Source organism: Mandrillus leucophaeus, unplaced genomic scaffold, assembly GCF_000951045.1.
Source record: "Mandrillus leucophaeus isolate KB7577 unplaced genomic scaffold, Mleu.le_1.0 Scaffold526, whole genome shotgun sequence".
Lineage (NCBI taxonomy): Eukaryota > Metazoa > Chordata > Mammalia > Primates > Cercopithecidae > Mandrillus > Mandrillus leucophaeus.
Window position 1 is genome coordinate 624,821 of NW_012105653.1, and position 13,148 is coordinate 637,968.

The 13,148-nt window shown below is 50.3% G+C and overlaps 1 protein-coding gene across 2 annotated transcripts in view; it reads left to right on the forward strand.

Moving 5' to 3' along the window:
- LSS (lanosterol synthase (2,3-oxidosqualene-lanosterol cyclase)) overlaps positions 1-12,666 on the forward strand; it is a 34,892-nt gene extending 22,226 nt beyond the window's left edge. For both annotated transcript variants that reach the window (XM_011996838.1, XM_011996839.1), the window contains exons 16-20: positions 7,693-7,758; positions 8,222-8,302; positions 9,833-10,003; positions 11,571-11,649; positions 12,287-12,666. In XM_011996838.1, coding sequence (XP_011852228.1) covers positions 7,693-7,758; positions 8,222-8,302; positions 9,833-10,003; positions 11,571-11,649; positions 12,287-12,418 — 529 coding nt within the window. In that variant the 3' untranslated portion in view covers positions 12,419-12,666. The remainder of the gene's footprint in view (positions 1-7,692; positions 7,759-8,221; positions 8,303-9,832; positions 10,004-11,570; positions 11,650-12,286) is intronic.
- The last annotated feature ends 482 nt before the right edge of the window (positions 12,667-13,148 follow it).

A 13,148-nucleotide genomic window follows, 5' to 3' on the forward strand; every position in this document is an offset into this window, starting at 1 on the left:
CCGGCTAGTTTTTTGTATTTTTTTAGTAGAGACGGGGTTTCACCGTGTTAGCCAGGATGGTCTCGATCTCCTGACCTCGTGATCCACCCGTCTCAGCCTCCCAAAGTGCTGGGATTACAGGCGTGAGCCACCGCGCCCGGCCCGTGCAGAGGTTTTCTTGTGCTTCACAGGTACAGCTAGGAGGGCACCGTGTTCAGGGTCTTCTGTTGGCCTGGCATGGCCCTTGGCCATGTCTGCTGTGCAGCGTGAAGTGGGCGCGAGTTGTCCTCAGCCACATTTAGAAAATTGGCCTTTTAAAAAACAGATCATCTTTTAAAAATCACTGTAATAAAAGTAAAGCAGGTTCTTTGCAAACAAGACTTGCAAAATACAGAGAAGTGTGAAGCAGCAGCTACGTCTCCCTCCTCGCCCCTGAAGGAGAATCTGCTGTTGCTGTTTGGTCTCCACATTTCCATGGTGGCTTGCTGCCCCTTTCACGCCTGGCCCACTTTGTGCCTGGTGAGGTTTCTAAAAGCCCCACCGTTGAGCGTGCTCCTCCAGCACAAGCAGTAATGACACAGGTGTTGTGTCATTTTACTCAGTAGCTCCTGGGTTATTTTTCAGTTTTCATTGTTTTTTTTTTTTTTTTTTAGCTTTTCCCCATTTTAACCTTAACTGGTATTTTCTTGTTAAATATTTATTCATGACCATTATTATTCCCTAGAGCCACATGGCTTGGGGTCCACCTGTCTGGGTCAGCCCCCATCCCTGCCCCTTCTGGCTGTCTGACCTGGCCTGGTGACTTCTCTTCTCTGCTCATCTCTCTCCCTGCCTGGGTGGGCAAGAGTACAGCCTCGCAGAGTGGTGGGATTGTGTGAGATGCCGCAGGGAAGCACGTCAGCTGTAGTCACTGTGTAGAACAACGAGTCCTGGATGTGGCACGCAGGGGAGCAGTGGTGACTTCGTCACGGGCTTCCTCTGCATTTGTTTGGTGACTTCCAAGCTAGAACATTCTTTTTTTGTTTATTTGTTTGAAACAGGGTCTCACTCTTTTACCCAGGCTGGATGGCGCGCAGTGGTGAAATCATGGCTCACCACAGCCTCAAACTCCTGGGCTCAAGCAATCCTCCCACCTCAGCCTCGTGAGTAGCTGGGACTACAGGTGCATACCATCACCCCTGGGTAATTTTTTAAATGTTTTGTAGACATGGGGTCTAGCTGTGTTGCTCAGGCTGGTCTCGAACTTCTGGGCTCAAGCAATCCTCCCACCTCGGCCTCCCCAAATGCTGGGATTACAGAGTGAGCCACCATATCCAGCCATTTTAAAAATTTTCACTAGGATGATTTTTCTTTCATTTTTAAGCACAATAAGTATTTGTGTATTATGTTACAGATATTTTCCCCTCAATTTCTTTGTTCTTTTTATCTCTTTAGGGAGTTTGAATATACGTTTTTAACTTTTAAATGGTTAAATATATTAGTCTGATTTCTATGTTAAGATTTTAAACTTGCTGGGCTTGGTGGCTCACGCCTGTAATCCCAGCACTTTGGGAGGCCGAGGAGGGCAGATCACAAGGTCAGGAGATCGAGACCATCCTGGCTAACACAGTGAAACCCCGTCTTTACTAAAAATACAAAAATTAGCTGGGCATGATGGCGGGCACCTGTAGTCCCAGCTACTCAGGAGGCTGAGGCAGGAGAATGGCATGAACCTGGGAGGCCAAGATGGCGCCATTGCACTACAGCCTGCGTGAGAGTACGAGACTTCGTCTCAAAAAAAAAAAAGATTTTAAACTTACCTGGAGAGTTTTTGAGATACAATTTGGAGTCGCCAGTTACTTTAACACTATTTATATGGAATATTCTATTTTACTACACAGACTTAAATTCTCCCCTAAATTCACAAAGGTATAAAAAAGTTAGAAAAATAGTGAAAAGTACTCCCGTTTACTCTGACTAGGATTCCTTAGTGGGTGGCCCTCTACCCTGAGGGCCTCATTACCTGTCCTCCCATATGATCCAGGCTCTATCTACCCTGAGGGCTTCATTACCTGTCCTCCCACATGATCCAGGCTCTATCTACCCTGAGGGCCTCATTACCTGTCCTCCCACATGATCCAGGCTCTATCTACCCTGAGGGCTTCATTACCTGTCCTCCCACATGATCCAGGCACATTCTTTCTTGAACCATTGGAGAGGAAGTTGCAGATAGGATGTGCCCCTAACTGCCTGAGTATTTCTTAGCAGGTATATTCTTTTGTGCAAGTGTAAGTCAGAATGTTAATGTTGATGAAATACTAATCTGCCGGCCTCATTGTTCCAATAATGTCCTTTGTGGCAAAATTTTTCCTCGAGCTTTAATCCAACATCATTGGTTGTATTTGTTTGTTTTTATTTTTGTTTTCTTTTTCTGTTTTCCTTACCCTTCTCACTGTGCATGTTGGTTGCATTTAGTTATCACATGGACACCCTTTTAACTTGGAATAATTCCTTAATCTTTCCTTGTGTTTGATGACTTTGTCATTTTTGAATTGTTCAGCAAGTTATTTTGTAGAATATCCTCAGTGTTTTGTTTTTTGGTGTCTCGCGATTAGATTCAGATTATGAAGTTGTACATTTTTGTCAGGAACATTGCAGAAGAAATGGGGCCTTCTCCTGCACCTTGCCAGGAAGCACACAGCAGCTTTGATCCCTTGATTAAGGTGATGACCACTGTACTTAGTTTCTCAACTATGAAGTTGCTTTCTATTTCTTTATGGGGAGACAGTTGTAGACTATGTAAATGTCCTATTTCTCATCAAACTTAGACCTGTTAGTGTTAGCATTTGATGATGATTCTTGCCTGAATCAATTATTTGCATAATGCTTACAAATTGTCATTCCTTCCATATATATTAGTTGGTGTTCTTCCAAAAGCCTTTTGATTGCCTCTGTTTATTTACTTATTTATTATCACTGTGGACTCTTAGATTCTTATGCTGTTGATTTTGATACTGATCTCATAGCTAGATAATTTTGATAAACTTAAAAAAAAATGTATGCAGTTTATCTTTTATAGCAGCTTTAAATTTATAGAAAATTTGAGTGGAAGATGCAGTGTTCCCATAAAGCCACTAACTCCTCACACCTTCCACCGAGTTTCCCCTAATATTAACATCTTGCATTAAAGTGGTGCATTTGCTACAGTTGATGAGTCAACATTCATACATTAATATTGTCCAGAGTCTATTGTTTACATTCAAGTTCCTCTTCATGTTGTTCATTCTGTGGTTTCACAGACGTGTGATGCATGTGCCCACCACTGCAGTGTCACACAGGATTTCACTGCCCCAGAGTCCTCTGCACTGTCCCCGCCTCCGGAACCCCCACAGGATTTCACTGCCCCAGGTCCTCTGCGCTGTCCCCGCCTCCAGAACCCCCACAGGATTTCACTGCCCCAGTGTCCTCTGCACTGTCCCCACCTCCGGAACCCCCACAGGATTTCACTGCCCCAGAGTCCTCTGCACTGTCCCCACCTCCGGAACCCCCACAGGATTTCACTGCCCCAGAGTCCTCCGCGCTGTGCCCGCCTCCGGAACCCCCACAGGATTTCACTGCCCCAGAGTCCTCTGCGTTGTCCCCACCTCTGAACCCCCACAGGATTTCACTGCCCCAGAGTCCTCTGCGTTGTCCCCACCTCTGAACCCCCACAGGATTTCACTGTCCCAGAGTCCTCTGCGTTGTCCCCACCTCTGAACCCCCACAGGATTTCACTGCCCCAGAGTCCTCTGCACTGTCCCCCCCCCACAGGATTTCACTGCCCCAGAGTCCTCTGCGCTGTCCCCGCCTCCGGAACCCCCACGGGATTTCACTGCCCCAGAGTCCTCTGTGCTGTCCCCGCCTCCGGAACCCCCACAGGAATTCACTGCCCCAGAGTCCTCTGCGCTGTCCCCGCCTCCGGAACCCCCACAGGATTTCACTGCCCCAGAGTCCTCTGCGCTGTCCCCGCCTCCGGAACCCCTTAGTAGCAAACACTGATATTTTTACTGTCTCCATAGTTTTGCCTTTTCAGACTGATCTCTTTCACTTGGTAATAAGCATTTAAGGTTCCTGAGTCTCTTTCCATGGCTCGATAGCACATTTCTTTTTAGTGCTGAATAATATCCTGTTGTCTGGGTGTACCACAGTGTATCCATTCACCTACTAAGGTGAATATCTTGCTTGCTTCCAAGTTTTGGCAACTGTGAATAAAGTTGCTGTCAATGTTGTCATGCACACAAGTTTTCAGCTCATCTGGGTAAATGCCAAGGAGCGTGATGGCTGGATCCTGTGATAAGAGTGTGTTTAGTTCTGTAAGAAGCTGCCAAACTGTATTCTAAAGTGGCTGCACCATTTGCGTTTCCACCAGCAATGATGAGCGTTCCTGTTGCTCCACATCCTCACCAGTATTCGCTGTTGTGTTTTGGGTTTGAGCCTTTCTAAGAGGTGTGTAGTGGTATCTCCTTGTTTCAATTTGCAATTCCCTAATGACATTATGTTAAAATCTTGTCGTATAGTTATTTGCCATCTGTATACCTTTTTCAATGACGTATCTGTTAAAGTCTTTGGCTCATGTTTAAATTGGGTTTTCTTATTGTTAAGTTCTAGTTCTTTGTATATTTTGGCCGCCAGTCCTTTATCAGATATTTTTTTCACAAGTATTTTCTGCCTGTGTCTTGTCTTTTCATTCTGTTAGTAGTATCTTTTGCAGAGCCAGTTTTCATTTTAATGAAGTCCAGCTTATCAATGTTCTCTTTCATGTATCATATTTTTGGTGCTGTATCTAAAAAGTTACTGCCAAGCCCAAGGGTACCTAGATTTTTTTCCTGTGTTATATTCTAGGAGTTTTTAAGTTTTGCATTTTACATCTAGGTCCATGATTCATTTTGAGTTAACTTTTGTGAAGAGTTTATGGTTTGTGTTTAGATTTTTTTTTGCATGTGGATGTCCAGTTGTTTTGGCACCATCTGTCAAGAAGACTATTTTTGTACCATTTTGTTGCCTTTGTTTCTTTGTAAAAAATCAGTTGACTGCATTTGCATGGGTCTATTTCTGAGCTCTCCGTTCTGTTCCATTGATGTGTTTATTCTTCTCACCAATCCCACACTGTCTTGGTTCCTGTAGCTCTGGAGTAGGCCTTGACGTCGGTTACTTTTAGAGTTCCGTTTCAATAGTGTTTTGGCTATTCTGGGTTTTTTTCCCTCTCCATATACATTTTAGAATCTGTTTGTCGATAGTTTACAAAATAACTTGCTGAGACTTTGGTTGGGATTACACTGAATCTGTAGCTCAAGTTGGGAAGATCTTTTATTTCTTTCATCAGAATTTTGTAGTTTTCATCATATATAGATCTCATACATATTTTGTTGTTTATACCTAAGGATTTCATTTTTTTGGTGCTCATGTAAATGGCATTGTGTTTTAAATGTCAAAATCTCGTTGTTCATTGCTGATAGGAAGACAATTGACTCTTCTTCTTTTTTTTTTTTTATGTGAGATGCGTTCTCACTGTGTTGCCCAGGCAGGAGTGCGCTGGTGCCATCATAGCTCACTGCAGCCTCAAACTCCTGGGCTTAAGGAATCCCCGTCTCTGCCTCCTGAGTAGGTAGAACCACAGGCATGTGCTACCACGCTCAGCTAATTTTTAAACTTTTTTGTAGAGATGTGGTCTTGCTGTGTTGCCCAGGCTGGTCTCAAACTCCGCTGTCTGCTTTGAGATGATTATATATTTGTGTCCTTTGTTAATTTGTAGAGGATTATTATGGATTTTTCTTCAGACACCTTTGTATTTCTGAGATAGACCTTAGTATTGGTCTGTATTTAAAACAGTATTCAGTTTCTCAGTTTTGTTTTTGTTTTTGTTTGAGATGGAGGTTACTTCTAGTTCATGAACACACTTGTTTCTTCCGAGTAAATGCCTGGGAGTGGGATGGCTGGGTCATGTGACAGTGTATCTTTTTTTTAATTTTAATTTTAATTTTTATTTTTTTGAGATGGAGTCTCACTCTGTCGCCAGGCTGGAGTGCAGTGGCACAGTCTTGGCTCACTGCAAGCTCCGCCTCCCAGGTTCACGTCCGCCTCCCAGGTTCACGCCATTCTCCTGTCTTAGCCTCCCGAGTAGCTGGGACTACAGGCGCCTGCCACCACGCCCAGCTAATTTTCTGTATTTTTAGTAGAGATGGGGTTTCACCATGTTAGCCAGGATAGTCTCGATCTTCTGACCTCATGATCTGCCCGCCTTGGCCTCCCAAAGTGCTCGGATTACAGGCGTGAGCCACTGCACCCGGCTGCAGTTTCTCAGTTTTAATTTAGAGTTCTGTGTCTGTGTTCATGAGTGAGCCTGAAATTTTCACTTTTCCATATCTTATTTCTCTGGGTTCCTAGAATGAACTAGAGAGTGTTCCTCCCATGTCTGTTCTTTGAAAGAGTTTGTGTGAGATTAGAATGAGTGTATCTGATAATTTAGTAGCATTCATTTATAAAATTCCTAGGCCTAGAGTTTTTTCTGGAAAAAGTTTACATTTTGACTCATTCTTTTAGTAGTTTTAGTACTGTTTAGGTTCTCTATTTCTTGATTGAGGCAGTTTCGGTAGTTAATTTTTCTAATTTGTAGATTTTTCTCTAAGTTTGCAAATGTAATACATAAAATTTGCTTCTCATTTCTCACCATATCTGTAGTTCTATCCTTTTATCGCTAATATTACTAATTTGTACTTTGACTGTTTGTATTCGTTACCTGTTGCCAAGTAATAATATTAGTACAAACCTAGTGACTTAGAACAGCGCACATTAATTACTTCACCATTTCTGTTGGTCAGAAGTCCAGGCGTGGCCTCGCAGGTCGTCCTCTGCCTCAGGGTCTCTCCGGGCTTCAGTCAGGGTGTTAGCCAGGACTGGGGTCTCTCCTGAGCTTCCAATGAGGACAGATCTGCCTCTGAGCACACAGGGTCCTCGGCACGATCCTATTCCTCAGCTGGAGGCTACCGACGGCCGCTTGCTGCAGGGGCCTCTCTGGATGGCGTCTTCCCAAAAGCGAGAAGGGGGAGTTGGTAGAGGGAGTCTGCTAGCACCATGTGCAGTACCACAGACCTCGGTCCCAGGACCGACACCCATCAACCCTGCCGAGATCTGCTGGTTAAAGACAAGTCTCACGTCCCACAGGGTGACACTGGAGTAGACACTGCACTCCCGCCTTTTCAGAGAACCGGTTATTTTTTGGAAATATCAGTTAGATTTAGGATGGGTCTTCTTCGTCTTCTAAATCTATTGTTTTCTCTCTAATTGATTTTTTCCTGTTTTTATTTAGTTCACTTTTTTTGGTTTGCTCCTGCCTGGGTCACTGGATCTCAGTGATGCTGCTCCTGTTTGCAGCTGTGTCTGCAGGGGCTTCCCGAGGCCTTGCTTTCCCCTCACGTCCCTTTCTCGGACTCTGCTGTTTGCAGCTGTGTCTGCAGGGGCTTCCCGAGGCCTTACTTTCCCCTCACGTCCCTTTCTCGGACTCTGCCGATCTGCTTCCCGCTCTGGTGTCCTGTAGTTGCTTCTTTTTAAAACCCTCATAGGTCTGTGTAAACTGTTTATTTTTATGTGGTTTTTAAGGGAGACCATGCTCATTCTTTTGAGACCCTGGAATGGGTGGAATTGGGATAAACTGCCGTTTTACCGGAATGTTCACTGGACCAATCTCATGTGTTCCAGGGAGACCCTCACGCAGGGCTTAGAGTTCTGTCGGCGGCAGCAGAGGGCCGATGGCTCCTGGGAAGGGTGAGTGAGCTCCGCCCGTGAGTGCGGACATGCATGGAATCCGGAAGTTTCTGCTCTCAAACACTGCATTCATAAATGTTGGGTTGTATGTTGGTGCTGCACCAGAAGTTTCTGGAAGTGAGCTGCCAGCCTGTGACTTCTGGGGGACCTCGTTCCTTTGTGGCATGCCTGGCCTTTGCCCTGGTGAAAGTTGCTCAGTACGTTGCTGGGCACAGCCAGGCTGCTGGGAGCACGCTGTGGGCTGAGCGTGGCTGTTCCCCTCCACCCCTTCTGCTTGCTCTTAGGTGTCTGGCTGGCTGGTGGGTCCAGCAGAGCGAGCTGCTGTCTTCCATGGCCTTAATGCCTGAGGCACTGGAGTTGGTGGGCTGGCTGGGGCACGGGTAATTGTTGCAGAATGCCTGTTGTTTCACACCCCGGCTGTGAACAGGATGGAAGGGCTGAGGCTGTCCCTGTTTCCCTCTAGCTCCTGGGGGGTTTGCTTCACCTACGGCACCTGGTTTGGCCTGGAGGCCTTCGCCTGCATGGGGCAGACCTACCGAGATGGGTGAGTGAGTGCCTGTCCTCTGGTGGGCGGGGGTTCTCAACCCAACGCTGTCATGAGTGTTTTTTGCTTTGACATTTGATTTTAGGGGTGTTTTTGTTCATTTGTTTTTTGAGATGGAGTCTCACTCTGTCAACTGGGCTGACATGCAGTTAGTGGCCTGATCCTGGCTCACTGCAGTCTCGAGCTCCTGTGCTCAAGTGATCCTCCTGAGTAGCTGGGACCACAGGCGCCTGCCACCACCCCAGGCTCATTATTTAAAACTTCTATGTAGAGATGGGGTCTTGCTGTGTTGCTCACACTGGTCTGGGCTCAAGCGGTCTTCTTACCTCGGCCTTCCAAAGTGCTGGGGTTACAGGCATGAGCCACTGTGCCTGGCCTGTTTTTAATATTTTTAAACAGTGAGATAAGATCCCTTGTTGAAATGAGGGTGTTTCCCTGGTCCCACAGCGCTCCAGAGTTTCCTGACATGTATGCCGGAGGGACGCTTCTGGCCTCTGGCCCTTCCAGGCACACAGATGCCTTCCAACCCTGAGTAGGAGGATTAGGGTCCAGGGCCCCGCTGGACCGGGTTAGAAGGCAGGAGACCTCTGGTCGCAGCCCGGTCTCCAGCTGCCTCATTCTCTCCTAGCCTGGTCTCCAGCCGCCCCACTTTCTCCTAACCCGATCTCCAGCTGCCCCACTCTCTCCCAGCCCTGTCTCCAGCTGCCTCACTCTCTCCTAGCCTGGTCTCCAGCTGCCTCATTCTCTCCCAGCCCTGTCTCCAGCTGCCTCATTCTTTCCTAGCCTGGTCTCCAGCTGCCCCACTTTCTCCCAGCCTGGTCTCCAGCTGCCCCACTTTCTCCCTGCCCTGTCTCCAGCTGCCCCACTCTCTCCTAGCCCTGTCTCCAGCCGCCCCACTCTCTCCTAGCCCTGTCTCCAGCTGCCCCACTCTCTCCTAGCCCTGTCTCCAGCTGCCCCACTCTCTCCCAGCCCTGTCTCCAGCCGCCCCACTTTCTCCTAACCCGATCTCCAGCTGCCCCACTCTCTCCCAGCCCTGTCTCCAGCTGACCTGCTCTCTCCCAACCCTGTCTCCAACTGTCCCACTCTTCCGCATAGATGTTTAGGGGTGAGGAGCACCATACTTGGCTGGGTCCCAGCCCTGTCTCCAGCTGCCCCACTCTCTCCCAGCCCTGTCTCCAGCTGCCCCACTCTTTGCCGTGTGGATGTTTAGGGGTGTGGAGCACCGTGCTTGGCTGGCTGCAGGTTGTGAGACGCTGCTCCCAAGCACTGCAGACTTCGCTCAGCCTGACGCACCTGTGAGGCCATCCGCAGTACTGGCATGTCCCTTTGTCTTCCCAGCGACTCTGGGAGGCAGGAGTATCTGTTCCCAGTTCGCATCTGCAGAAGTCAAGCTCAGGGGTTTCAGTAGTGGCCTATGGCCCTTAGGTAGGGCGGCTCCTCCCCATACCCTAAGGCAGCCTGCTAGGGTAAGAAGCCAGGGGTCTGGGACCTTCCTTAGTGTGATGTGTCTCCTGTCTCTGGTCTTTGCAGGACTGCCTGTGCAGAGGTCTCCCGGGCCTGTGACTTCCTCCTGTCCCGGCAGATGGCAGACGGAGGCTGGGGGGAGGATTTTGAGTCCTGTGAGGAGCGGCGTTATGTGCAGAGCGCCCAGTCCCAGATCCACAACACATGTTGGGCCCTGATGGGGCTGATGGCCGTTCGGTAGGGACGACGGGACCCGTCCCTGAGCCTTGGGTTTGGGTGGAGGAGGGACACTCAGCTGTGAGCAGGTGGCCTGGGCTGAGTGAATGTAGACAGGAGGGGAGGCCTATGGGCCACGGGCTGTTCAGCTGCCACTCTGGGAACAGACACCTACAAGAGCCATGTGCCCGGTTCCTGGGGCAAGGACATGGGCTGCTGTCACCAAGTGGGGCCCTACAGAGAGGCTCGCCTCTTAGAAGTGAACCACCCACCATTAGCAGTGTCGGTGGAAGAGCAAGGGCATTAGGGACCCATGGAAACAGCGAGGTGGGCTGCGATGAGAGTGCTGCCTCCTGGTATGGTAGTGATGACGGTCACAGCAGCTGCTCTCTGTGGCCCTCCTGTGTCCACAGCTGGTGCTGAGCCACATATGTGCCAGGTGCACACACACGCACATGCATGCAGGCATGCACCTGCACACACTGATGTGCACACACAGACGTACGTGGAGACAGATGCACACACAGGTCTCTGTACACACGTATGCATGCACAGGCACCTGTGTACACACGTGTACAGATGTGCCTACAGCATCCTGTCTGTGCCATGCACAGACATAGGTACATGGAGACAGATGCACATACAGGTCTGTACACACACGTATGCACACACAGGCACCTGTGTCCACACACACACAGATGCACCCACAGTATCCCACCTGTGCCACACACAGACATAGGTACGTGGAGACAGATGCCATACACACAGGTCTATGCACACACGTACATACGCATGCACAGGCACCTGTGTAAACACATACAGATGCGCCCACAGCATCCCGTCTGTGCCACACACAGACATAGGTACATGGAGACAGATGCACACACAGGTCTATGCACACACGTACGCATGCACAGGCACCTGCGTACACACATACAGATGCACCCGCAGTATCCCATCTGGGTCACACACAGACATGTATGTATGCACACACTTACATACGCATGCACAGGTACCTGTGCACACACACATACAGATGCACCCGCAGCGTCCCGTCTGTGCTGCCGTATTAGGTTTGATCATTTGGGGAATCTTCCTAAAGCCCTGAAAGCTAGGGTAGGTCTGCTTGAGCAGAAGCAGCGGGGTCTGGGGGACCCCTGAGGGCAGGACAGTCACGGACCCACAGTTGAGCTGGGCCCACTGAGCCCTGGATCCTTCTTGGTGTCTCATCATGGCAAGCAAGCAAGCGTGAGCTCTTGTGGGTCTCCAGAGGCCTATGAGGACCAGTGGCCCAGGTGGGAACAAGGCTTGGCCTCCTCTTCTGGGGGGAACACCAGGGCAGGCCTGAGGAGGCCTGTGTCCCCAGCCTGTCATCGCTGTGGCTCCGCTTCTCAGGGAGTCTAGGAAGAAGGTGTGGCAAGAGCCCGAGGTGTTGATTGCACCTGGCGGGGCCTGTGGGTGTCAATTTAGATGCATCCGTGCTCACCGCAGCATTCCAGGGTTTGCCCTTATGCTCGGCTGTGTGAGGGTGAGGATGATGCTTGGAGGGCATGCACAATGGGTGTGTTTCAGCCTCCTCTTCCTCCAGGCATCCTGACATCGAGGCACAGGAGAGAGGAATCCGGTGTCTGCTTGAGAAACAGCTCACCAATGGCGACTGGCCGCAGGTACGCCGCCAGGGACCTGAGCGCACGAGGCCCAGCACCGACCTCCAGTGTGTGCCGCTGTTTCCACGTCCCCCTGCTCTGTGTCCTTTTTGGAGTATTTTGGACACTTGGGAGGCGTCAGCTCTGCCAGTGAATGCCAGAGTTGGTGGCGGGTCTGTGGCAGGTGGTCGGGTCCTAAAGTCCAGATCTTGCTGCTTTTTCAAGTGATGCTCTGGCTAGGGGAGGAGCTGGATGGGAGAAGCCAGTGGGAGGGAAGCCCTTTTGCTCCAGGACAGACCCTCCGGCTCCAGACGACCCAGTGGCCCCTCACTAAGCCGAAGTCCCTGTGTGGGCGTCACGAGGTCATGTGAGGCCGACCGCCCCCCACCGGGATGAGGCTGAGTTGGTGGAAGCTGATGTGGTCGTGAGGGGCTGGTGACCCCGGCTCAGGGTTTGCTGCAGGGTGGGGAGTCTGAGCTGGACTGACGGTGCCGTGACTGGTGCGGGATGGACGACCTGCTTTCCTGTGCGCTTGATTAGCCCTTTCCAGGCTGACTCACCCACAAGTCAGCCAAGCCAACAGCCAGGGCTCCAGTTCAGGGACCAGCCCTCAGCTGACTGGTGGAGCCTTTGTGTTTATTTCTCCGTGTTCTTTTAGGAAAACATCTCCGGGGTCTTCAACAAGTCCTGTGCCATCTCATACACGAGCTACAGGAACGTCTTCCCCATCTGGGCCCTCGGCCGCTTCTCCCAGCTGTACCCCGAGAGAGCCCTTGCTGGCCACCCCTGAGAACATGCCTGCCTGCTGGGTGCCATCGGTGTGTTCCAGTGAGGCCACGGGGTCCTGGCCGGGTAGGGGAGCCCTCCCATAAGCCTGTCTCGGGCTCCAGCCCCTCCACCTCTGCCTCATGGATGTGAATCTGGGGACCAGGCTGGAGGCAGGGATGGGGACAGGGTGGGTGGCTTAGACTCTTAATTTTCACTGTAGGTTCATTTCTGAGAGTAGCTTGTCGGGCTTGGGTGAGGAAGGGGGCACAGCGCCTTTGCCACCTCTGGTCAGGGCCTCTTCGAGGCAGTGAGGCTAGGAGGGTTTTTTCCGACCAATCGCTGAGTTCCTGGGAGAGGAGCAGCTGCGCCTGTGCGATTCCTGAGTGTCGAGTGGGCTTTGGGCTGGGGTCGGCCCTGGGCAGCCTGCTTTCCTGCACCTTCTGTCTGCTGGGCTAAGGGACACGAGGGCAGCCCTGTGACAATGGCATGTACGGTGTGCATCCGTGAACAGCCCAGTGTGGGGGTGCTCATGGAGCATCCTGAGGCTGTGCGGCAGGGAACCCCATGCCCCTGGGTCCTGAGCTCGCCTGTATATGTGGGGGGTGTCATGGAGCCCCACATCCGAGTCATGAGCTCACCTGCGTATGCAGGGGCTGTCATGGAATGTCCCAAGTCTGTGCAGCAGGGAGTCCCATGCCCCTGGGACGTGAGCCCACCTGTGTGGAATGTGGTTTGTGAGGTGCCTACAGGGC